The sequence below is a fragment of the Lithobates pipiens genome, unplaced genomic scaffold, assembly GCF_037356315.1.
Source record: "Lithobates pipiens isolate NorthernLeopardFrog02 unplaced genomic scaffold, aLitPip1_a1.2 Scaffold_8, whole genome shotgun sequence".
In the NCBI taxonomy this organism is placed as follows: Eukaryota; Metazoa; Chordata; class Amphibia; order Anura; family Ranidae; genus Lithobates; species Lithobates pipiens.
The window spans coordinates 66,215,690-66,243,334 of record NW_027507903.1 but is presented as its reverse complement, the minus strand read 5'-3'; the positions used below and the strand labels follow the sequence as shown (position 1 = coordinate 66,243,334).

Genomic DNA, 27,645 nt, shown 5'->3' with positions numbered 1-27,645 from the left:
GACCGCGCAATTGTCAGTTAAAGCGGTGTAGTGCCGAATCGCAAAAAGTGGTCTGGTCTTAAGCCAGCAAAATGGTCCGGTCTGAAAGTGGTTAAAGTGAAATTCCAGGCACCACCTAACTAATCTTAAAAATGCTCCCTCTTCCTGCTAACAGTTATTCTACTACACAACTTGTGTAAGAAAGATCTGTTTACTTACCTAATTTCAACCAGTCATGTGATCGCCCCTGTGTAAGCCAGTGCTGGCTGCAGGGGAGAGGAGGGGGTGCTTGACAATAGCTGGAAAGCCTAGCAGCAGTGGTGTCACCCACCTGCCCTTTAATGGCCCATCTGTTGTCCGCGCTCACTCCTCTCCCCTGCAGCTGAGTTGGCTGATGTAGGGAAAAGCATGTGACCAGAGAGGCCTGAAAATAGGTAAGTATACAGTTCTTTCTTACACAGATTTGTCAGCATACAGGTGAGGTAGGTGTTATTACAGGGAAGGGAGCACATTTAAAATTAGTTAGGTGGTGCCTGGTATTCCACTTTAAATCCTACCAACAGGTAACGTTTTGTGAAAATCAGGCCACAATGCCGACACACTCCACTTGTGTATATGTGAGACTACTTATAGAACAGTGGTCATCAACCCTGTCGTCAGGGCCCACTAATAGGCCAGGTTTTACGTATTACCTTTGGGGAGATGCAGACTAGAATACTGCAATCACTGAGCAACAAATGATATCACCTGTGATGTATTTCAGTTACCTTGCAAACCTAGCTTGTTAGTGGGCCCGAGGATAGGGTTGATGAAGACTGTTATAGAACATACTCTGTTAGTGGGACTACAGGACAGGATTAGGAAACACTTTATTTATTTTTTCTATCTGTGTCCCATTGGGGAATTAAGCAGAACTTGCTTTCTCTTTCTGTCCAAAAGCCAAAGCAAGGAGTGAGAGTAAGTCCCTTCAAAGTGAGGGAGTACCGGGGTGTCACCAGAATCACTATACTGTAACTAGTTCCCCCATTGGAAGATTTCTCCTCTATTCCTGTTTTGGTGGCAACATAATTTTGGATTTTCCTTCACTTTCACTCTCAGTGATGATGATAAACAGGACGAATAGACGGGGTGATTCTTCCCAGCGGGGGCTCAAACAACAATAACAAAACCTAAAAGGTGTTCTAATTACTCTTTACTCTGTCCAAAACGAAATGTTTTGTCGTTTGAGTCTATTTTTAGATATAACTTCATAGAAAAGTAGGCACATCAGACAGCTATAGTTACTTCACAGCTGTCACATCTGAGTGTTTGTAAGGAATGTATTGTTCTTGTTCCCCTACAATCATTAACCTAACATCAAAAACATTGGGAATACATATGGGTACTGACATAACAATGTTAACGCCTAGCTTAAAAAAAATATGAAGATATTTACTCATCACTAGATTCAAATAAGTGGAATAAAGAATCCCCTTTATAAAACACAATAACAATTATTACTTAAATTCAAAGTCTTGTACCTGTTAGTCAAATAATGCACAAGGTTTTAATAAAAGTGGCCCCCCTGAAAGAATAGTTTTATTTCTATCCTGAGTGCCATTTAGTGGTCAATCCAGGGGGGTGCTGGGGTGGGCTGTGCCCCCCAGATTTCAGCCATGCCCCCCCCAGGCTGCTTGGCACACTAAGCTCCTCCTCCCTGCACTGCCACACAGGGCTCCTCCAGATACCGCCTGTTCTACACACTTCTCTGGTACCCAAACACAAAGCCGGCTGCTGCAACTGCACTATTGTTCCCAAGCCATATTCTGCTCTAATTGTGGGATGTTGCTCTGCTCAGAAGCTTTGTGCAGTTTATGGAGAAAGAGTTCTGCTAAGTGTTTTGCCAGAAGTGCCAATGCCTACTATGAACATCAAGGACTGGTGGCATCCATGATATGGCGACAGAGAGAGATGCAAGAGGAGGAAATGGATGGGCAGGGCTGAGGTTAATCCAGGCAACACTCTGGAGGGAAAAAAAAAACAGGAAGGAGAGCAGTTGGGGAAGATGGGCTGGACTATAAAAAGACAAAAAAAGGGAGGGAGGAAAGGGGGTTAGACTTTAGAGACACAAAAAAAATAGAAGGAGGGAGAGGGGGTGTAAGGAAGGCTGGGCTTTAGAGAAACAAGGAACAGGGGATGTATGGTGGGGCCTGAGGATGGCTGGACTTTGGAGAGACAAAAAAATTGCCAGAGAGTTGTGTTGCTGGGGGGGCGGGGGGGGGGTAGACTTTGGAGAGACAAAAAAAAACGATGGGGGGGTGGTTTGGCTGCACATTAAACAGACAAAAATGTGGGGGAGGTGGACTTTAGAGAGGCAAACAATGAGGATGGGGGGACGGGGAGGGGGCGGTGTTGGATGCTGGACTTGAAAGAGGCAGGGGAGGATGAACTTTGGAGATACAAAAAAAGGGGGGGGGGGTGGGGCTGGACTGGGGAAGAAACGGAGCTCCCATGTCCCAACTTTCAGTCCTGCAATAGAGAAGCCTGCTGGTGACTGGCTCTTGTAATAATTCCCTTTTTCGTTTTTCTTTCTTTATTTGTATAATGTTCTAGCAAAATGGTCAAGAGTATACTTTCATAATGACAGTTTATCATCTGATGGCTTATATCCAGGTCCAAGTACATTGGTATCTTCCAATTAAGTTTATACATCGCCCATGTCTGCAAAAGTCATTGCTGAGTTCACACTCATTGATATTCAGTTTCATATTACACTAACCTAGTGTCTTATTGCCAAACGTTGCCTATTACATAACCTATAAAAAAAGGTTGACAAAAAATATATATGATCTTCTCTTCATGAAATCCCCTCTGGAGTGGTCCATAGTTAGGAAATTCCCAGGGGGTCTCAACCCATATATTCTACTCAGGATCTACTCTTCATGAACTCCCCTCTGGAGTGGTCCATAGTTAGGAAATTCCCAGGGGGTCTCAACCCATATATTCTACTCAGGATCTACTCTTCATGAACTCCCCTCTGGAGTGGTCCATAGTTAGGAAATTCCCAGGGGGTCTCAACCCATATATTCTACTCAGGATCTACTCTTCATGAACTCCCCTCTGGAGTGATCCATAGCTAGGAAATTCCCAGGGTGTCTCAACCCCAATACCAACTACCCACCCCCTCCCCCTTTCCCCCCCCCTGGTTCTACTATGCTTTTACTGTTTGAGATGTACACGTAGAGTATGTCTAACCTAAGTTGTACATTTCAATGCTTAAATTTGAATATACCTTTATAAACTATAATGGAAGCACTAAACTGCACGATACAGCATGTGTTTATGAATAAAGGTATGTAAAATGGTAAGAATGTTTTCCTGTTTAAAAAAAGGCTAAGAATGTAAAGGGTACTGGATGTATTTACAGCCCCCCCTCCCCCTAATATACAGTATATGCTTCACTAGGATTTGACCAACATTCTGTAGATTAGTCAATGATAACCCAGTTCTGTAGTAAACAATTAAGTGCTTTGTTCTTTATTTATGGTTGGTATGAGATCAGACTTACCTGTACAGGTCCTGTGGTCTGGCATTAAAGCAAAACCTTCGATGCAACTGCATTCATAACTTCCTTGGGAGTTCGTACAATTTGTGTCACATCCGCCATTGAAAATTTCACATTCATCAACATCTACAAATGTAAACAATGATCTAATTAAACACAGAGACAATAATCAGGGGATGAATATCTTACATATTCTGAGTATGAACATAGGGCAAAATATGATCTTTACCGTAAAAATAATTAAAATAATGACAGCGCTCACAATTTTAAATACGATCATATAGAAAATATTTAACTTTACTTTTTTTACAAAAGTATCATAAGAAAGACTTACCAACACATGAGAGTTTATCATCGGATGGCTTATATCCAGGTTCGCAAGTACATTGGTATCTTCCAATTAGGTTTATACATCGCCCATGTCTGCACAAGTCAGTGCTGAGCTCACACTCGTTGATATCTACAGAGATGAGATGAGAGAGATCAAAGATGAATGTCTGAACTTAGAATCTTTGCCTGATAGGCCCTATCACTAGCAGACAAACAGCAATCATTACAACCACCTGAGAGTACACTGTGAATTGTTTCAAGGTCATAGCAAACTATGAACAGGATGCTTTTTGGCTTCATGTACACTACTAAACTCAAGTTTAGGAGCTTTTTTTTTTTGCTAAAGCTCCTAAACTCAAATTCATGAAAGCTTATGTTTCAATGTACGCTTAGGCTTTTACCAGAGTTTAGGAGCTGCTGTGGTTAGGGGAGCTTCAACCTCCCTCAATCTCCCTCTCCTGTACACAGAAGAATTGCATTCAGGATAGGAAAGTTTTGACCGTCGACCGCCAGAAAATGAAAATTGTGGCAAAATTGTGCCGCGATATTGCCGTGTTTTGCATTTTTCCGCGGTCAAAGTAGGCTGTGTGTACATGAAGCCTAAGTGACCATTCAGAATTCAGCTACTATTTTGAAGGTAATGCAGTTTTAGGTAAATTACATTGCAATTGATCTTTTATTAAAGAATGACATTTTTGTATTATATACTTTTAATTTTCATGAAAGTTAGCACCAATAAAATATTTGTCTAATTTGTGTTGGCACCATGACATTTTTTTTTTTTGAGGTACGTTTAAGTGTCTGAAACAATAAAGATTTTTAAATTTTACTAAAGCTGGTCATACACCAGTAGAATTTCATTCAAACATTTGTTCAATTTTCTAATGGTTAGTAAAATCAATGCTGGTTTTGCATAATAATATTCAAAGGAGCAGGATGCAGAATGTTTCTCGAACAAACAAAATTATGCATATTACAAATTGCATTTAAAATTAATTAATCTGGGATTCCATTCAAATAGCAGGTCTGAATGAAAATGTAAGGGCTTTAAAATTAAATTCATTAACTCAATGATGGCAATAAAGAATTTTCTGACAAATGATTTTTCTGAAAATGTTCAAGCAAAAATCTAACCGGGTATGGCCAGCATAACTACGTACAAAGTGCCTGGATTGACCAGTTCTTGCAATTTAAATGTTTAACCTAGCTTGTAAAATATCAATCAGATAGGGATGGAGCAATAAAAATAAAATAGACATAGGGCATGCATGATGGGTGAACAAGGGAGGCAAGTTGGAAAGGGCAAATCGTAGGTAAGGGGAATGGGAAGTCACTTACCAGATTGGTGGAATTGAATATCCAGGAGGGGCTTCAGAGTGGACAGGTAGGGGTGGAGAACTAGACATGAGTTTGGAATCGTCTGATGAAGAAGAAACTTCCCACCCACCTACCGCCAAATTTTCTGATTGGTTCAAGGTTCGAATGTCATAGTAGCCTGGCAAGAAAATTGACCACACTCACGAATTCAGGGAAAATTAGCTTTAACGTATAAAATCCACAAAAGACATCACAACCCATGATATAGAGAGACAGCAGCATGGTTAACGCATTTCATGAAAAAATTTGCTTACTTATAAGCTTACGCTAACCATGCTGCTGTCTGTCTGCATCATGGGTTTGTGATGGATTTTGTGGATTTTATACATTAAAAATCATTTTCTCTGAAGTTGGGAGTGTGGTCAATTTTCCTTCCATATTTTCTACTATGCCCAGGCCACGGACTGGACCTGCACCCTGTCCTTCAGAAAGGGAATTGTTTCACCTGAAGCGGTGTTGGTCTCTGATTATAGTAGCCTGGAAGTTGGGGTCTTTGGAAGCATTACAAATGGCAATGCTAATCTATGCTGGGGACCCATCTTTGGAATGGCATCCCCTGGTGAATAATGGTTCTTAGTGTGTTAGCCGAGAAGTTGGGACAGTGAGGTCTCTGCGGCTAGTTGGCATTTGCGGATGGGATCTAATGAGTATGTGGTTCCGCAGATACAAACAGGTTATGGGTATTAGTGCCTCCAAAGATCTGCAACCTTTAACTTGTTTCTGTTGTAAAGGAATATTTGTTACATTTTGGTTATATGTTAAGACAAGGCTGCTAGGGCACATTTTTAATCCAAAAGTGTGTGTGGACTGGTTATTATCTGGTAAATTAAAGAAGGTGTTTGGTTGGCCTAGCAGCTTGGTTATAAAGTTTTGGAGACATATATTCTACCTTAGTCCTGTATTTGAAGCAAAAAATGGCTAACACAGATGACAACAGTTCCCAGATACTGGTTTAAAGGAATTGACATGTTAGGAATCTTTAGTACAGTATAATTAATAAAAAGGTTAGGAATGATGACACTGCTACTGGGCACAAGCTTGCTAGCACAATTCTTTGTACAAAGTTATACAGTACTTAATTCAATGTAAATATAATTGTATTAGATTTACATGGGCAGAAAGTGCAGTGGCAAAGATTAAGACGGATATGTCAGTATTTGTAACATACCTAAGCAAGTCGTGCCATCAGGTGTGACCTCATGCCCATCAGGACATTCACATTTAAAACTTCCCTCTGTGTTGATGCAGTTCCCACCACGACAGAGGAGTGGATTCTGCTGGCATTCATCAATATCTGAAATACAGATGTTTCAGGTCATGCAATTAATAAAGGAAAACAATATAATAAATGTGTATATGAAAACAGAATATAATAAAGAACTCAAATAATTACAGGGATAGTAATTATCCGCTCAAGGACCGCCTCCTGCACATTTACTTCGGCAGAATGGCATGGCTGGGCACATCAACGTACAGTTACGTTGCTCTTCAAGTGCCCAGCCGTGGGTCGCGCGTGCCGCACTCATGACCCGGTCCTGAGCTCTGTGACCGTGGCCGCGGGACCCGTGGACCCGATCGCCGCTGGTGTCCCGCGATCGGGTCACAGAGCTGAAGAACGAGGAGAGCTCTGTGTCACTGATCGTCTGTTCCCTGTTATAGGCAGGGCCACGCCCCCCAACAGTAAAAAACACACACATCACACTTAACCCCGCCCCCTAGTGGTTAATTCCTTCACTGCCAGTGTCATTTACACATGAATCAGTGCATTTAAATAGCACTGATTGCTGTATAAATGACAATTGTTAAACAACATCCTTTATCATAACAAGCTGACATTCTCATGATAACACAATACAGGATATGAAATTAAGATAAAAAGCCTTCTGTGTACAGCAGCCCATCTCAGCCCTCCTAATATTTACCATCCACCATCTGAGATTCTCCTTCCTGATTGGTTGAGACACAGCAGTGGCGCCACTAGCTGTGGCTGCTGTCAATCAAAATCAGCTAGCCAATCAGAGGAGAGAGAGGGCAGGGCCGGGTCCGGGATACTTGTCTGAATGGACACAGGAAGCTGTGACTCAGCTCAGGTGCCCCCAAGCTGCATGCTGTGGAGGCACTGAACAGGAGGAAGGGGCCAGGAGCACAGAAGGGGGAACCAAGAAGAGGAGGATCCACGCTGTTCTCTTCAAAACCACTGCAACAGAGCAGGTAAGTATAACATGTTTGTTATTTTTAGGCCTGGTTCACACATATGTAGGTTGCAGTTTGTATATTGCAGATGCATTTTGCTTTCTTCAATACATGTTTTTGATCCACTGAAGTCTACGGAACCAAAAACCAGAAAAAAGTCCCTTTCCATAAAATGCACAGATGTGAACTACAGCCATAGAAAACCATGTTAAATGGACAGTAGTGCATTGCTGCAAAATTGAAAACTCACTAAAAAATACATTAGTATGAACCAGGCCTTAAGGCATTCCCCAAACATGTTACTAAAAATATCTGTTGCTCTTTAAGCCACAAAAAAGACCCTCTCCTCACTGAATGATATTAAAAAAATGTTGTTGTTTTTTTGCATTGGTACAACTACCCATGGCATTTTTTAAAACCAGCTTGAAAATTTGCCTTGAAAAAGGTCAGAAATGTTTTTTACAAGATTTGCCTCCCATAAAGTTTGAGAGGGTTTGATGCTATGTTTGGGACTTCCTGCTGGGTTCACTGAACGTGTGAACGTGTTTGAATTGCATTGGATATGCAATACTATTTTATAGTCCTCTGAGGGCTGGTTCACCCCAGATGCTTTCCATTGTATTTTAAACCGCATCCAAAAGGCATGCACAGTGTTTGTCATGTACTCCAATGGCCCTATTTCACACATGTGGGGTCAGTTCAAGTGCTATAAACAAAAGTACATCCTGCTGCATTTAATCCATCCAGAATGCATCAAGATGCATGACAATACATCAAAATGCACATTGTCCCAATGAAACCAAAAATGTTACAAGTGTCAAAGAAAAAAAAAAGAACTGATGCACTGGAACACATTAAAAACGCATAAAAAATTTGTGTAAATGTGTATGCAAAAAAGCATCCAGAACACCGCTATGCTTTTTTCTTATCCTACCTAAATAATTGTGCAGAATTAAATCACCACCTACCCATGCAGTTCTTCATCATCATGAATCCGCTCTCGTATCCTTCGAAGCAGTCACACTCAAAATCTCCTGGTGTATTGATGCAGTTTCCTTGTCCACACACATCGGGTGATATCCTGCATTCATCAATATCTATAAAGACCAGACAAGGTTACAATCAGCAACAAGCCCACCATGTTTAAGATCCATTGCATTTTATATATATATCTCAACATTTACCTGTGCAGTTCCTTTCTTCTGCATCCAGAGCGAAGCCATTGTCACATCGACACTTGAAGCTGCCAATAGTGTTTCTGCATTTTCCATACTTGCATAAGCTTGGGATCATCTTACATTCATTAATATCTACAAGAAATGGAAACATTATAATAGAAACTTTTTTTTTTATATTTATGGCTAGATTACAGTTTATATTAACAAAAAGTTTACAGAAAGTAGAGTAAGACAGGCGTGTCACATGGAAGATAAAATTCTGAAGTCAGTTACAATCAAGAATGTAATTTATCATATGTGTGTAAAAAAAAACTATGGAAAATCATTTCTCTTTGTCAATGGAAATCCAGAAAACAGCAACAGTAAATGGCGATTTCTCAAGGCATAATGGGGGGGTGGGGGATTGCACATATACTAAAAGAGCGCTGACTAGTGGCACATATTGAGAGACTTCAACTCGATCTAACTAATAAATTGACTGCCACTGGTTCAAACTAACAAATTACAGTACATTGGTACTACAGTTTGGAGTTTTACTGGAGAGTGCAAAATCTGCTGCAGCTGTGCATTGTAGCCAATCAGCTTCTAACGTCAGCTTGCTCAAATAACCACTTCCATACCGGGCCTATTCTGGCACTTCTCTCCTACATGTGGAAATTACTCAGAACCCCCAAACATTATATGTTTTTTTTTAAGCAGACACCCTGCAATAAAATGGCGTTCATTGCAACTTTTTTTGCAACGGTTTTGTTTATTTCCGGGAACCTGGGCGTGATGTCATAATGTCGTGCCCGGGCCTCCGATGGTCATAGAGATGACTGGTGACCATATGGTCACCGGAAATCTCTATCATCGCCATCCGGCGGCGGGCGATTCCTTCTCCGGGCCCCCAATGGCACCAGAGAGCCCGGAGAAGTACCGGATGGCAGAGGGAGGAGGGGGGTCGTCCATATACACAAAGTGACTAAACAGTGTTACCTTTTGAAAATATTTTTCCGGGTGTTATTTCTTTAGAAGCAAAGCCAGGTCCTCTTGGACAAAGGGTCTCAAATTCTGTGGTTCCTTTCGGGGGACACTGCTCACAGTCAAAGCCCCAGGCAGCCCCAACAGAACAGCAACAGGCATCCATCCGGTGGCGTCCAGCAATAGGAGCAGAGCACTCTTCATCCTCATGCTTTAGGTAGCAAGTCTCCAAGCGGATGTCTGATGAAAACAATACAACCACATTTCAAACATCTTTTCTCATTTCCCTAGTAAGTGAGTTATAGTGTGAACCTTTCCAATTGCTAATCAATTACACTATTGTGAAACAATATCACTTACATTTAAAGTATAAATTGCAAAGCAAAGCAAGCTAATTTTTTTTTATTTAAAAAATGTTGTGGAATAATTCATCTAACAGAATGTTTTGGGTTGTGATAGGAAACAAGAGCACATAGTGAGAATCTGGTAAAAGCTAGATAAACCTACATGTCTTTAGTGTAAATTATACCTCTCCCATCCTCTGGAACTCGCTACCTCCACCTGTCCGGCTATCCCCTACTCTTGCTACCTTCAGGTGATCCCTGAAAACTCATCTCTTCAGGAAAGCCTATCACGTCTCTAACTAATCTTTTACCCCTTCCATCAGCTCATTCCCCACTGTTATAACCTTTTGTACCACCTATCCCACCCTATGAGATTGTAAACTCTTATGAGCAGGGCCCTCTTAATCCTCTTGTATTTTATTGTATTTAAGGCCCCTTTCACACATGCGGACCATATGTCCATATTTCATCCATCCATTTGTGGATGAAATACGGACATACATGCATCCCTATGCATACATGCATCCCGATATCGTCCACCTCCACTATTGTCCGATTCTGCAGACAGAGGGAAATCCTATTTTTCTATCTGTCTGCAGAGCGGATCGGATGAACACGGACAGACGGTCTGTGCTCATCCGATCCCCATAGAGGAGAGCGGAGAGCTGACAGGGCGGTCCCTCCACAGTGTGCAAGGACCGCCCTGTTATCCGCCGGCTCAGCGGGGACAACGGAGCGATCCCCGCTGAGCAAGCGGATCATCACGGGGCGGATCATTGCTGATCCATCCCGTGTAGAAGGGGCCATAATTGTATTGTCTCCTTTTATATTGTAAAGCGCTGCGTAAACTGTTGGCGCTATAGAAATCCTGTATAATAATAATACCTGTCCAGAACTGCAGGGCCATGGTGTTAACAAGTATTTCTAGTACAGCATGCAATACATGACTTTTATATCTATTGTAAATATATTTCACTATATACTTTTCAGTAAAGTAAATCTAAAAATAAATGCTTCAATAATTGTTGCATAAAAAGTAAGACAGGCTATACACAGTGTAAATTTCTTTCCTGCAACCACGATTCCCCCATTAACACAGACTGGGCTGACAGGGGAATCCCTCTTGCTGAGCAATTGACTGCTCCCACCAGGAGAACACAGTGATTATCGCTAGCAGCTATAGCAGCCACTAGCAATAATCACAAGAGAATTTGGCAGGCTGGATGTACCCATTTGTTTGAACAGTCAACTTGGTACAGTCAGCCTGCCTATTAACGGTTCGAATCTCGGCTGGTTCCTGCCGTGTATAGCCGGCCTAAGGCTTATTCTAACAGCTGATTAGCAACATATACTGTATTATCTGAGTAAGATATCTCTCTATATTTATCTACTTGTATTGATTTATTACCTGTATAGTAATGATTAACAAAATCACTAGTTCCCTGGTTATCATTCTTCTCATTTTTGGCATGAACATCTGTCTAATCTGCATAGAATCACCCAATTCTCCAAACTGGATAATCAATCGTATCTGAGTAATTGTATGACTCTGCGCAATCTATATGCAAATATTCAGGTGCTTGCTCTCGCAATGATTCTTTATAAATAGAAAAAATATATAAATAGAAGTTTATGTAATCTACTGTATATGCAAACATTCTGCAGAATAAAGAAATTGCAATTGACTGGTTTGCTTGCTTTGTAAATTGATACAATCATCAGTTAGTTGCCAGTTAAACATTGCAAATCCACCTACTATTTTTTATGTCAAAAGAACTTCTATTATAACTGATCTTTCATTTAACATACAGTATGTAATCCAAGCTCCTGTATCATTCTTTGAAACCATTCAGTAGGAAACCCTTGAAAAATGTTAAACAAATAATTCTGAAGGAGATGATTCATTTGTGAAAGTGCGTGATATCATACCAAGACACGAGCGTCCAGAAGCATCAAGCGTCATCCCATTGGGGCATTCGCAAGTAAAGGATCCCATTGTGTTAACACATCGAGAGTTGATGCACAATCCAGGAAACACCTTGCATTCATCGACATCTGCATCCAAAACAAATGCATCTTACATTTTTGAAACAATGTAAACAATTACAAATTTTTCGAGAGCTCTCCAAATAAGGGTGTGGAGTAATTCCCGATAGTCGTATAAGTCATCACTGAAAACGAAAGGGCCAAAAAAATATTTATGTAGGAGACTATATGAGGTACATACCAGCATTCAGAAATGTGTGAGTGAAGCTTGTGTCTGGATAGGCTTTAAAAGGAAAGAAAATCTACTGGGTCCTGTTGTTTGTAGTTTTAGGTTTGGGAACCGTGTCCAAATTGTATTTTATTTGGCTTACTAAGAGTAAACCTTGGAGACTGTCAATACAAAAACGATTCTTTCTCTGTCTTCAGTTCAGATAGGTTTGCTTATGTAGTTATTATGAATATTACAGGTTGTTTCTTTAAACATTATATGGTGCAATTCAAGTGAACTTTTGGTGTTATTTGGAAAAGCAGAGAAGATTTCTACTTTGTTAGGACATGGATATCGGGAGCCAGACAGTACACATGATTACATAATTTTCTTTTGGAAAGGGGCATTAACACATAGCTGACAATTCCATATGCCTGCATCGTTTTAATTAAGAGTGGGAAAAGGATGGGACCACCCTTTTTTATTGGTGTTGACATTGGCTAGCACATACCAAGGCGTGTTGAGCTTTGTCATGGTGAACACAAAACAAGACCAAAAGCCAAAGTGTTTGGTCATAGGGAGTAAACCCTCTGAAGCACAAAACAAGGTTCTCTGGGGATCTGACATCAGGGCAGAGCTATCCTCCCCATAGTTCAGTGGAAGTATCCAGTAAATCATCATGCTCATCATGCTCTTCCAAGCCTGGGCCACCTGTCAGTTAATTAGGGGCAAAAATATAATGACTAAAATAATACTGGACTAGCACACAGTAGTTACCAGGCACACACACTGTTATCTTAACTATTTAGCCACTGCAACCTCACAATTGTCTCTTTCTTTCACTGAAAAAAGGAGGTCACATCAGCTTATGCATACATCGGGAATATTTTAAATGACATCTGAAAATGTATTAATGTTGGATTTGATATTGATACACAACTAAAGAGAAAAGGAAGGGCTCTAATACCTTTCCTGGACAAACAATGATTTCAGGTCCCTGACCAGGGCACAAGACTAAAGCCCGGTACACACCATGAGTTTTTTTTTTTTTTCGTTCAACCGAGCTGCTGTACTAACTATGCAAAGTTAGTGCAGCGATCTCTCCTGTTGAGCTGTTGTGCTCTGATAGGGGGACAGCCCCCCGCCAGAACACTCCGATCAGCTCTTTCTGCCATTGACTGAGAGCGCTGATCAGGAGTCAGTCGGCTGCTGGTTTTCCAGCATGCTCATCTGACAGAAGCCAGCCAAACGGCCAGCTTCTGTCAGACAGACCGACATACACACAGGTCGAATATCGTCCAATTATTTTTGAACCGGCCAATGTCTCCCGACATTCAGCTTGTGTACACCAGGCTCTGAATGGTCTAAGGTTATCAGTGGTGTACCCCAAGGTTCAGTGTTGGGACCCTTACTTTTTAATATGTTTATAAATGATATAGAGTCTGGGATTAAAAGTACCATCATTTGCAGAAGATATCAAGCTATGCAGTGGAATAACATGCTTATAGGATGTCTCCAATTTACAAGCCAACCTCAATGCACTGTTTAAGGTTTAATGTTGAGTTACGCACTTGGAGGCAAAGAATATGCTTGCATCATACATACTATGGGGAGTACAAAACTGGGGGAATCCATAGTGGAAAAGGATCTGGGGGTTTTTATGGATCATAGGCTTAATAATAGCATGTAATCCCAAGCTTCGGTTTCCAAAGTGAACAAAGTCCTTTTTTGTGTTAAGAGAGGTATGGACTCCAAAGAGAGATATCATTTTCCCCTGTACAAATCATTAGTAAGACCTCATCTGGAATATGCAGTTCAGTTTTGGGCACCAGTTCTCAAAAAGGATATTGGGGAACTGGAGAAAGTGCAGAGATGGGCAACCAAACTGTTAAGAGGCATGGAGGAGCTCAGCTATGAGGAAAGATTAGAGAAACTGAATTTATTATCTCTTGATAAGAGGAGATTAAGGGGGGATATATTGAACATGTACAAACACATAAGTGGTCCATATAGTAAACTTGGTGTTGTTATTCACTTTAAGGTCATCACAGAGGATAAGGGGGCACTCTCTACATCTAGAGGAAAAGAGATTTAATCTCCAAATATGGAAATGATTCTTCACAGTAAGAGCTGTGAAAATGTGGAATAAACTCCCTCTAGTGGTTCTGGCCAGCTCTGTAGGTTGCTTTAAAAAAGGCCTGGATTCTTTCCTAAATGTACATAATATAACTGGGTACTGACATATATAGATAAAGTTGATCCGGGAAAATCCGATTGCCTCTCAGGGGATCAGGAAGGTATTTTTTTTCTCCTGCTGTAGCAAATTGGATCATGCTTTGCTGGGGTTTTTTGCCTTCCTCTGGATCAACTGTGGTTATAGAAACTTGTATATGGCAGCCCTCAAAAATTCTACTCGCCTGCTCACATTTTGCGAGTGGATTTTGAGGGCTGGAGCATGTGGGCTGCCTGGGAGCAGGTTGTATGGGAGTCCTTCTCTGAGTGCTCGCGGAGGGGAAGAGAGAGGAGAGAGCCGGCTGGATGATCAGAGTGCGAGGGACATCACTAGACATTTCAATAGCTGAGTCTTCCCCGCACTCGCTGTCACACACATCCCCGCCCCCTGGTCCCGGGGAATGTGATAGATAACCCATCCAATCCCAGGACGAGTGACATTTATCAAAATTCCCCAGCCAGGGGGCGGGGCTGTACGCGAACTCGAGCCGCGGGAACACGGCAATTGAAATCAAAGCTGTTCCAGTGATGTCCCTCGGTGCTCTTATCATCCAGCCAGAAATACTCCTTCTCTCCTCTGCTCCCCTGCCTAATGGACACAGGTAGGTTAGAGATGGACATGGGTAGGCTGCATGATGGACACTGGTAGGCTGCATGATGGACATGGGTAGGCAGCATGATGGACATGGGTAGGCAGCATGATGGACACGGGGCAGACTGCATTGGTGGACACAGAAAGGCTGCATTGGTGGACAGGGGAAGGCCGCATTGGTGGAAACGGGTGAGGCTGCATTGGTGGACACGGGTGAGGCTGCATTGGTGGATATGGGTGAGGCTGCATTGATGACCACAGGTGAGGATGCAAAGTAGCTTAATTCTGCATAAAACATTTTAAGTGTAATTTCACGAGATAATTTATGAGGGAGTGTTTAGGGGTGGAATTAGGGGCAAGGCAGGGTAGGGGTTGGGTGGGGCAACTGGTGGCGAGTAACCCTTAAAGGCCTGGCTAGTAGCTCAGGACTTCAAATTTTGAGCCCTGGTATATTGGATTTTATTTATTTATTTTTTTGGGTTGAACTAGATGCACTTAGAACTAGATGCAATCCTGGTATATTTGATTGTATGTTTTTTTTTGGTTGAACTAGATGCACTTGTGTCTTTTTTCAGCCTAACTATGTAACTATGTAAAATAAAAATGATGTGACATGATATCTGTCGAAGAGAAGGATCAAGTAGTCAGAACTCTGATCCTTCCCTTCGACAGAGATCACATGGCCAAATGTCCAGGTACTAAATATGTATCTAAATATGTACTAAATATGTATCATTTTAATCCTTGAGAGGGACTGTTATTTCATAACACTAGTTGTGATTCTGATTCATCATATATAGAAGAATGATAGGTTTAAGTAACAGCAGAAAACCAGCAGCACTAAATAAATTATGTACAACACTGTGCTACCTGTTCATAAACAATATTATATCAAAATTCATTGACCAATGCTAAAAAGATACAAAATGCATTATAATTAATAACAAAAGCGCTTAAGTATAATAAATAAATAAAACAAACTGTTCACTGCGTAATGTTCATACAATAAAGTTCATATTCCATTCCAGTGTATAGAAATATTGGGGTTGATTTACTAAAGGCAAATAGACTCTCCACTTTGCAAAGTGCAATTGCACTCTGCAATAGCAGTTGCTCCAGAGTTCAGTAAATGAGCAGAAGCTTTGCTGACTTCCATTATCCAATCATGTGCAAGCAAAAATCATTTTTTTCCCCTTGCATGTGATTGGGTACTCTTTGTAAAGTGAAATGCTGCTCTTGCAGAGTGCAACTGCACATTGCAAAGTGCACAGTCTTTTTGCCTTTAGAAAACTAACCCCATTGTATCTTCAATCAACACAATACAGGTGCTCTAAAGGTGCTCAGGGTCCCCTCTCCAAAAAAGAAACTCACTCACCAAATGTATTTGCCTTTCTGGTAAACAGATCGGCAAGCCAAGCTAAATTAAACTCTCCTCTTTGAAACGGTCTTGTAACCTTTACAAAGGTACATATTTTAAAAAGCCTCAATTCCTCCTTGGGTAAATAAAAAAAAAGAACACCACCATAGTGTAATTCCATACTCAGAAAAGGGGTTTTAATAGAACAATACTAGCTGCTCACATATGCATCAGCCACAAGAGCATTACAATCCCATATGCAAAGCCGCTGAGTCTTCACACACAATGGACAACTGCCAGAAAAAGCCACTGCTGTGTGTGCAGTTCTGCATGAAAGCATCTCTCGCTGACAGTCTGCACCACCAACCTGAACTGGCCACGCCCCAACGCATTTCGCCCATCACAGGCTTTGTGAAGAGGAATTGGTACATGGATTTTGATATATTGTTTATGAACAGGTAGCACAGTGATGTACACTTTTTAATGATGCTGTGTTGAATATTAATAAAATAACATTCACACATCTTTATTTAAACTATATTCACATATATCTACTTTAAAACGAGCATGGAGTGGGGTTTCAATTCTTTTTCTGGTTATATAAGAATACCTTCACATACTGTGCCTTTTGACCTTGCAAAACCTTTAGCGCAGACAGGATCTGTGGAAACAAAACATGTAATTAAGAATCTAAGAAATAATGGAAATATAGGTGAAAGAAGTGAAATACTGAGCAGTACATCCATCTGGATGCTTCTGAGGACTTTTTCAGATCTTCAAATAATCGCAGGTCTGCCATTGTTTTTCTATTCATTAGATATAATTTGAGTTGTAAACATTTTTTTTTTCAAATTACTTACAAATCAGAATAAAATGGCATGAAACTTTTGTTTTTTTCATTGGGACTTTGGAGAGAAGAATTTTCCCGATACCTAATATATGGAATCTTATACTGCTTTTAACCAACTTTTTTTAATTTTTTCCCCAGATTTTAGCTTAAAGAGACCAAATTGTTACGGTGGCTTCATTCTTAATTTAGGTTTCTAGTGTCTGGTGGGATTTTATGTAGAGTACAGTACAGGGTAGACAGGGAAAAGTCATTTTATGTGAAAAACCACATATGTCTTATTGTATACTTATAGCTAACTGAAACTTTATTAAAATCCTATACTTAAAGTAGAACTATGAGCAAAACGTTTTTCTCAATTTTGATAGAGTAAGGGAATTTTATAACTCCTGATTTTATTCACAATTTTTTCCCATCGAGAAGATTTCTCTTTACTTCCTGTCCCATAGCTAAAAAGGAAGGGAGAGGAAATTCCTGCAAATTAAGGGAATCCCTTGGGGCCCCTCAAGTCACCAGAACAAGTGTGCCCAATGGAAGATTTCCACATTACTTTTTGGGGGACAACCCAAAATTTGGGATTTTCTTTTACATTCACTTAAAACAATAATGGTAACCAGGTCAGATAGAGAGGGTGAATATCCATAACAAAAGCACAAACAGCAATAAAAACTGACAGGGGTACTTTAACTAATTCTGCAACATTTGTTTATTAATGTAACTGCAGCCAACCTTTCCTTTTTATTTTGGCAGACTGAAGAAAGGTTTGATTCTTTGTCAGGTTTATATTTTTAGCAGTTTCTCTATTAGAGAAATACCCCTTCACTTCTTGGCAAAAATCTCCCAGACATAGCTCTAACCCTTTCCACTCTCAAAATGTTATAGCTGGAAGACCAAATTTGCCAAAACACCGTACAGTTGTGACAGGGGATAAGCTTAAATTTATTTCAAACCCACGTTTGACAAGTCCCAGAAGCTGCCATTGCCAGGCCAATGATATGCGGGCAGCGGATTCCCTGCCCTGCAGCTGTACGTACACAAAGGGGTGGGTATACTCATGACATTGTTAACCTAATTTGGCCATGTGGCCATAACCATCTCCACCCCTTTATGTACGTGCAACTGCGGGATGGGGAATCTCCTGCACACAGCTCATTGGCCTGGCAATGGTGTCTTACTCCCAGGATTTGCCAAACTTGGGTTTGTACCAAGTCCAAGCTCATCATTATTTGTAACATGAAAACTGTTGAAAAGTTACTGCCAGTTCCCCTTGCCTCTGATAAGAATCAGCTATAAAACAAATATGTGATCTGAGTGTTAATTGGCTGTATTGGCCAACAACATGCTGACTTAAAAAGTAGTAAAAAAAAGCAAAAGCAGTAAAAAGTCAAGTGGTAAGGGCACAAAATTACCTAGATCACAGGGTAGACAAGGACTTCCCCAGGCGGCACCCAATGTAGAACAGCACTGTGATCGTAAAGTTCCCCCATTGATGTTGACTTCACATCTTCCATTCACTATATCTTTCCAGCATGTACCTTTAACAGTTTCTGTGTAATACAACAGTAAAAAAAATCAGTGCTTCATAGTTTACATTTTACAGGTTATTCTTTCCATAATGTTTAATAGATTAGCTTCTGATAAATAAAAATAAAATGAATGTAAACCCTAAATATATTTTTAGTATGTTTAGGATCATACTTTATGGTTTAGGTTTATCAGGTACTGTCTATAAATTGGCCCTTATATGTGTATGTGGTTGTAAGTGCTTTCGGGACCCTGCAGGGTAAAGGACTGCTCTATATCAAGATGCAACTCAACTCAGGAGTGCAAGTCATTCTGCACTCCTGTGACCTCTTTTTTTAGCAGAGAGCAGTCTAAAGTTCGCTCTCTGCTGATGTCACTAAGATCAGTCCAGGCACTGCGTCATTAGACATGTGCAAAAGGAAAAAATTTGTTTAGTTTCGTTTCGTTTTATTTCATTAATTCATTAATTTCGTTTAGTTATATTCGTTAACTTCCTTAAATTCATTTTCGGATTTCGTTTAGTTTTCTACCGAATTCGAAAAATCGGCCACATTCGAAAATATTTCAACCAAATTCGAAAATATTTCTACCGGATTCGAAATGATTTCAACATGATTCGACATTATTTCAACCACATTGGAAAATATTTTGTGACCTGACTTTAGGGCCATGTATCTAGGGGTCACTTGGTGCTAGAAACTTCAAATTTGGATATGGTGTAGTGCTAGTACTATTGTGTTTGCATACCAAATTTGGGGTTTCTAGCTATAAGTGACCCCGAGATATGTGGCCCCAAAATCGGGTTGCAAAATGTCATTCTCTGCTCTAATAACTAATAACATTTTGCGACCCGAATTTGGGGCCACATATCTCGGGGTCACTTATAGCTAGAAACCCCAAATTTGGTATGCAAACACAATAGTACTAGCACTATAACATATCCAAATTTGAAGTGTCTAGCACCAAGTGACCCTGAGATACATGGCCCTAAAGTCGGGTCACAAAATATTTTCGAATGTGGTTGAAATAATGTTGAATCATGTTGAAATCATTTCGAATGCAGTTGAAATAATGTCGAATCATGTTGAAATCATTTCGAATGCATTCGAAATTATTTCAACATGATTCGACATTATTTCAACCACATTGGAAAATATTTTGTGACCAGACTTTAGGGCAATGTATCTTGGGGTCACTTGGTGCTAGAAACTCCAAATTTGGATATGTTGTAGTGCTAGTACTATTGTGTTTGCATTCGCAAAATGTCATTCTCTGCTCTAATAACTAATAACATTTTGCAACCCGATTTTGCGACCCGATTTTGGGGCCACATATCTCGGGGTCACTTATAGCTAGAAACCCCAAATTTGGTATGCAAACACAATAGTACTAGCACTACAACATATAATTATATATATATTTTCGAATGTGGTTGAAATAATGTCGAATGCAGTTGAAATAATTTCGAATGCAGTTTAAATAATTTCGAATGCAGTTGAAATAATTTCGAATGCGGTTGAAATAATTTCGAATCATGTCGAATTCATTCAAATTCATTCGTTATATTTCTTTCATATTCATTGTAATTTGTTATTTTTTTATTGCATTGCATTTTTTAGATGCAAAATTTGGCCGAATTTCGATTCGTTACGAAACGAATTGCACAAGCCTATGCGTCATCCCAACAATGAAGTCTGGATCCGCCAGATGTCTGGACTGATGCCTGTCAAACCCTCTCAGTGAGCCGCTGAGAGCCTGAGATGGCCATTCCCCGCCCCTTCACAGTTCAGCGCTCCAGTGAGCGAAGAGCAGCAGAGTGGAGAGCTGCTGATTGACAGTCAGCAACTCTGCTCTTTGGCATCTGTGAGAACCAAGCCATCAGCGATGTTCGATCCATCGGTTCTCAGTATAGAGACGCCGGGGGACAGACGCAGCATTGGTCCCATGCTACATCCACCTAGGTAAGTATAAAAGGAGAAAAAAACAAAAACCCTCACTTTTCTTTTAAGCCACTGCCTTAAAATTAGCAGCAGCATTGCCCACCTGCCACACCCACTCCTGCATTTGGGTTACCTATGACATCAGAAGGAGACATAAGCAGACCTGATAAGCAGCCCAGGATCCAAATAAAGAAGTTTGCAATGCAGGCTGTCAAGGGTACTGCTAAATGTGAGAGTGGCTTAGTATTGTCAGCCTGAAAGAGGAAATGCTGCTACTGGCAGGATCTCAAAATAAAGAACTTTGCATTCGATTCACCAAAAAAATATTTCCTTACAGAGTAACTCCACTTTTGTTGAGGGAAAAAAACCATTTCCCTCTGGGTGATCTATGTTGAAAGGATTTAAACAAACTTTGTTGCAGATTCCTATCTTTTGTTATTCTGAAGAAATCCTTGTATGTTTGTCTGTGTTCATGAGGAAAGTGAATCTATATGGGGGTGGTTTCATAATTATAAATAAGCTGCTGCACCTGCAGAGCTCTGAGGAACATTGCAGGGTCTGCATCCCTTTAGACATGATTTCCTATTGGGAATACCTCACCAAAAATGACATTTTTGTTGCAGGGGATGTCTGAAATCTGACTTGTATCTTAGTGTAGACTTCTGGGAAAATTAGTCCACTGCCTGATTGAAAAAAAATCACCCATCTATGGGCAGCCTTGGGGGCTTACATTCACTTTGAATATTTGCCACTTTTTGAACATACCTAACTTCTGTAAAAAAAAATTATGATATTATTCCCTCTAGTTACCAATGCAAATTGTCTTGGTTGTATCCAATGTACTTCCGGGGGGGCATTCGCACACAAAAGATCCTGGGATATTTTTGCATGCACCATTGATACAGGGGTTGGACTCACACTCATCAATATCTGAAAAGAAAAATAGAAAGAGACTCAGTTTTATTTCATTTGAATATTGACCACAAATACTTGCCATCGGGCCAATTTTGACACTTCGCTTCTACATGTAAAAATGTACTTTTGTTTGCTTGAAAATTACTTAGAAACCCCAAAAATTATATATATATATATATATATATATATATATATATATATATATATATATATATATATATATATATATTTTTTTTTTTAGCAGAGGCCCTATAAAATAAAATGGTGGGTGTTACAATTTTTTATGTCACACGGTATTTGCTGAAAGGTTTTACAAAAGCAATTTTTTTGGAAAAAGAAAACACTTTCATTAACGAAAAAAAAAAAAAAACACTAAAGTTAGCCCAATTTTTTTTGTATAATGTGAAAGGTGATGTTATGGTGAGTAAACATATACCTAGCATGTCACACTTTAAAATTTCGTCTGTCCGTAGAATGGTGGGAAACCACGGTGCTTAAAATTGTCCATAGGTGACGCTTTAAAAGCCTTTACAGGTTACCAGTTTAGAGTTACACAGAGGTCTGGTGCTAGAATTATTGCTCTTGCTCTGACGTTCACGAAAATACCTCACGTGTGGTGCGATCACCGTTTACATATGCGTGTGGGAGTAACACATGCGTTCAAATTTGTGCATAAGCACAGGGGGGCAGGGGCGCTTTACATTTTCTTTTATTATTATTTTATAATTTTTTTTTTTTTGGATTACCTTTATTGTTATGACAAAGGGATGAACAACACCCTTTGTGACAGCATGGGCCGTGAAAGGTCCTCTTTATGGAGAGATCTGGAGTCTATTAGACCACAAATCTCTCCTCTAGCCTCCCATGCAGCCGATCAGACACAGATCGGTCTGGTTGGCTGCTTTCCTGGCCGCTGTTGACCAGGTAAACAAAGAGGCGGAACCTGGAAGACGACATAACTCATCGCTCCTGGTTTTCGGGGTTACAGAGAGAGAGGAACAACGTCAGTTCCTCTCTCTCTGTTCAGGGCAGCCATTGTGGCCAGCTGCATCTCTCTTGGGCACCATGATCATGCGGTAGAACCCGGGAGAGGCGGTGGTGGGAGGCGGGTGGGATCCCTCAACCACAAAAGTGATCAAGTGGCTAATCCACTTGGATCACTTCTGCCTGCTCATTGACAAACTACAGGCTTGTGAGTTATCAGTGACAATACTGATAGCCATGCCCGCTGCAACATTTTCTCCAATTGACTAATGTGAATTTTCACTTTGACCTTTCATGCGTTGAAGAGGCTGCAAGGCCAATGGAAACACCATGCTAATCCAAAGTAGAAGAAATGGCCAGCAGGCCAAAAATAACAGATCTCTAAATGTTCATAAGTGCAGGTATGGGAGTTGTCCCAAGCACATTACCCCTACCTCTTCCTCTCCCCTTCTGACCCTCATCCCCTTCACAATCCCTCCTTGTTCTTGCCTTCACCTCTGTACACTATTTTTCAATCACCTACATGAGTGTTGACATACATGCTGGTTTTAGGGCTCTTGACTCTTAAGCCCCATACACAGAATATCGGGAGACATTTGCCGGTTAAAAAAAAAAAAAAGGCTCACATTCTGCCAGTGTGTATGTCGGTCTTTTGGATGTGCATGCTGGAAAACCAGCAGCCGACCAACTCCCGATCAGCGCTCTCAGCCAATGGCAGAGAGTGCTGATTGGAGTGTTCTGACGGGGGGTATCCCCCTGTCAGAACGCAACAGCTCAGCGGGGGAGTTTGCTGGACTAACCTTGCATGGTTAGTACAGTATCTAAGACTGGAGCTGACAGTTTTTTTTTTCATGAAAACAAAACTGTAGTGAGTACCCGGCTTTATATATGCATACAATACACACTTGATTTGCTTATTATTGTTCTCTTGTAAAACTCAAAGCTTATCATGTTCTGATGGGTTAAATGAAATGAAAGATCTCAAGTCTTTACTGAGATCACAGTTGAGCATCACAATATAGCTTGTGCCAAAAGTGAATAACCACCAGTGTTTTAGAGACAGTGTGGTCCTCTTTCTCAAGGTGACAGACAATGTGCATGTAGATCAAAAACTGACAATTTTGGTACAGAGGTGAATGACTTTTTTTATGATTTCCAGTAAATATATTTACTAAATATTGACTTTAAATTGCTAAAAGTTAAAATTACTATTTCTCAGTTTTTTGTCCCATTGGAAACAATATAGCTTCCCAATTTTTATACAATGCTTCTCTTTGCAATTAGCTACTGCTTTTCTGCAATGCCCAGCAATACCTATTTTACTGATAATTTGGTCAATTATAAAACAGAAAAGTAACTTCCATATGGGTGACCTTTTGTTTTTTTGCATTTAATCTGAAAGTAATTGTAAAATCTTAGAGTAAATTAAGGTATCCCCGCGCTATCATCAAGGGCATAGACTATCACTAAGGATAGGTTGCAGCAGACCACCGACAGGGGTATAAGCCATACCCCCCAAATAGCAATAACGTGAAAATCAAATAAATGGTGTTGCGCTACCTTAAGAAATTAGACTAAACTACAGTGCCTTGTGCATAAGTGTATATTATCAATTGTGCTAAATAATAAACTAACAGGGATACTGTTTCCTCCTATTAAGCAGGTGTAGCAGAATCACCCTAGGCTAAACAATTATATATTACACAGTGTATACAGAATAATTCAAGATATATGGAGTGCCTCAGGCAAGTTCAATCGTGAACAATCAAGTAGGTGAGTAAAGTGTCCAGTGCTTAAATATAGCAGCAGAAATAACCAAACAACAAAGTGTCTTGTGCTTTTAAATATTCAAACATGTAGCTCAAAAGTAATACAATCAAGGAAGCTACATAGAACTCTTCTTGTAACCAAGCATGGAACACACCGTGCAAGCTAAGCAAAAAAAAAAAAAACTGCAAAATAATACAGTCTTTATGTGGGCTTGAAGTGAATAAAGTGACCAGTGGCTTATTCAGTGCTTCTCCAGATACGGTGCCAAAAACCGTGCCTCTAATTCTTATATTTCCAGTGTTCACGGCACACCAGGTGGAGTGGCCCCTTACCTTACTGCTGTAAGGTAAACAGCAGAACAAACAAGTGACAAGACCCAGGGATTACATCCCTACTCCTGGCAGGTAAGTGCTGGCCCCCACGGCTGATGTTTTGTACCTCAATAGCTTCCACACAGATCTTACTGCTCAATGTTTTCCACAAGGATCTCATAGGAAAGAGAGAAGTATGCTCTGATAGTGAAGTACGTATGTAAATTTATTTAAACAAGTGTATTGAAAAGGTACTCACAAAACAGGTAACAGAGACAGCTTTAAAAACAACCAAACGAGCGTTCCACTCGTAGTATGGACGTCACTTCCGGTATCCTAGTTCCTCCTATTCCGACGCGTATCGTCACCAATCACGTGACTTCCTCAGGGATTCCCTGAGGAGGTCACGTGATTGGTGACGATACGCGTCGGAATAGGAGGAACTAGGATACCGGAAGGGATGTCCATACTACGAGTGGAACGCTCGTTTGGTTGTTTTTAAAGCTGTCTCTGTTACCTGTTTTGTGAGTACCTTTTCAATACACTTGTTTAAATAAATTTACATACGTACTTCACTATCAGAGCATACTTCTCTCTTTCCTATGAGATCCTTGTGGAAAACATTGAGCAGTAAGATCTGCGTGGAAGCTATTGAGGTACAAAACATCAGCCGTGGGGGCCAGCACTTACCTGCCAGGAATAGGGATATAATCCCTGGATCTTGTCACTTGTTTGTTCTGCTGTTTACCGTACAGCAGTAAGGTAAGGGGCCACTCCACCTGGTGTGCCGTGAACACTGGAAATATAAGAATTAGAGGCACGGTTTTTGGCACCGTATCTGGAGAAGCACTGAATAAGCCACTGGTCACTTTATTCACTTCAAGCCCACATAAAGACTGTATTATTTTGCTGTTTGTTTTGTTTTTTTGCTTAATTTTCACGGTGTGTTCCACGCTTGGTTACAAGAAGAGTTCTATGTAGCTTCCTTGATTGTATTACTTTTGAGCTACATGTTTGAATATTTAAAAGCACAAGACACTTTGTTATTTGGTTATTTCTGCTGCTATATTTAAGCACTGGACACTTTACTCACCTACTTCATTGTTCACGATTGAACTTGCCTGAGGCACTCCATATATCTTGAATTATTCTGTATACACTGTGTAATATATAATTGTTTAGCCTAGGGTGATTCTGCTACACCTGCTTAATAGGAGGAAACAGTATCCCTGCTAGTTTATTATTTAGCACAATTGATAATATACACTTATGCACAAGGCACTGTAGCTTAGTCTAATTTCTTAAGGTAGCGCAACACCATTTATTTGATTTTCACATAATTGTAAAATCTTGTTTTGTTTTTCTCTAAAAATAACAAACATGTTCTACTTACCTCCTCCGTGCAGTTGGTTTTACACAGATCATCCTGGATCCTCCTCTTCTTGGGTCCATCTTCGGCTCTCCTGGCCCCTCCCTCCTGTCAAGTGCCCCCACAGCAAGCAGCTTGCTATGGGGGCACCCGAGCCGAGTCACAGCTCCATGTGTCCGTTTAGTCATGGAGCCCCAATTCCACCACCACCCCCCTCTCTATCCTGATTGGCTAACTGACTTTGATTGACAGCAGTGGGAGCCAATGGCGCCACTGTTGTGTCTCAGCCAATTAGGAGGAGAGTCTCTGATGGCTGAGGAACTTGTGGACATCGCTAGAGAGACATGGGGCTTAAGTAAGTATTAGGGGGGCTGAGGGGGGCTGCTGCACACAGAAGGTTTTTTTTTTAATATTAATGCATAGAATGCATTAAGATAAAAATCCTTCTGCTTTTACCACCCCTTAAAAGTGATTGTGACCCCTTTAAACGATCACCTTGTAAAACAACCCATTCCATTTAAAATAGAAATGAAAGGCAAAACATTTTTGTATAGATATAAAAAAAACATTATAAGCACCATTTTTTCCATTTTTTTCATTATTCAATTTCCTCTGTTCTCAGCTACATAAGAGCTGGGGAGGAGAAGCAGTAGCACACTGAGCTTGCCAGTGAATGGCTGCACAGTGGGGGCGTGTGAGGACAAGTCTGATCATTGGAGGGGAGTACACTGAGTTCCCAGCATAGCTAGAGAACTGACCAGGGTGTGTTCTGCTGCTTAGTGTGGTCAGTTTTTCATAGGAAAGCAGAGGGACTGGCAGGAACACCAAGGATTTCACATAAAGGAAGCAATGCAAAGAGAACAGGAAACCTTCTCATACAAGTACATGGTACAGCAGGCACATCAGGAATATGAAGTGTTGGGGTAACAAACACTTTAACTTATTTAGAAAAGCATGTCCAGTGGTTTGTTCACTGCATCAGCATAAATAAATTGCAACATTTTGCAATAAATGAAATTCATTTGTTGATTAGTTATTATGGACATGATTTACTATTTTATATATTTGGAAAATACTTCAGGTTAACAGTGAAGGTTTATAAATCTGAAGTTATACATAGTAAAGTCCATCTTATTCTGAGTTACCGAACTTTGCAAAATGAATTAGACTATTCTTAGGACTATTTACCAGCCCACAAACAACAGCAATCAACAGTCTTGTAATAGTGGACATATTTTACAATGTTTTCATGAAATTGAGTTACCTTCACAAGTTTTGAGATCAGGTTTATAGACATATCCTTTAGGACAGGTGCAGGTAAAGCTTCCTGGAGTGTTCCGACATTGTCCATTGTCACATAGCAGTCTGTTTATTGCACATTCATCAATGTCTGAAAAAGAAACCAGGACAAAAAGCTTGGACAAGGTACAAATAGTATAACTTCAGAGCAAAACGTTATTTTGTCACCTTCCTTGTTTGCAATCTGCCAAAGAATATTCTTTCATTCACCCCACCTTATTGCATTGACAATACAGAAGGGTATTCATATCATCTTATTTTTTTTCATAACCAGATGACAAAGGTCAAGACCACAAGATCAGGATAAGGGTCCTTATGCAGTTTACTATGCTATTAGGATACCTCCATATTATTACCTGGAGAGGTCCCAATTAAATACGAGAATTATGGGTTTTTTTTTGTT

The 27,645-nt window shown here is 40.3% G+C and overlaps 1 protein-coding gene across 1 annotated transcript in view; it reads right to left on the bottom strand.

Annotated features, from left to right (window-relative positions):
* The window catches only part of FBN1 (fibrillin 1), a 353,319-nt gene that overhangs the window by 89,113 nt on the left and 236,561 nt on the right, over nt 1–27,645 (bottom strand). The window contains exons 19-29 of the mRNA XM_077471569.1: nt 27,208–27,333; nt 21,405–21,524; nt 18,540–18,677; nt 16,894–16,944; nt 11,838–11,963; nt 9,580–9,804; nt 8,608–8,733; nt 8,392–8,520; nt 6,399–6,524; nt 3,858–3,983; nt 3,527–3,649 (exon numbers count right to left, since the gene is read on the bottom strand). Of these exons, the coding sequence (XP_077327695.1) occupies nt 3,527–3,649; nt 3,858–3,983; nt 6,399–6,524; nt 8,392–8,520; nt 8,608–8,733; nt 9,580–9,804; nt 11,838–11,963; nt 16,894–16,944; nt 18,540–18,677; nt 21,405–21,524; nt 27,208–27,333 (1,416 nt within the window). The remainder of the gene's footprint in view (nt 1–3,526; nt 3,650–3,857; nt 3,984–6,398; nt 6,525–8,391; nt 8,521–8,607; nt 8,734–9,579; nt 9,805–11,837; nt 11,964–16,893; nt 16,945–18,539; nt 18,678–21,404; nt 21,525–27,207; nt 27,334–27,645) is intronic.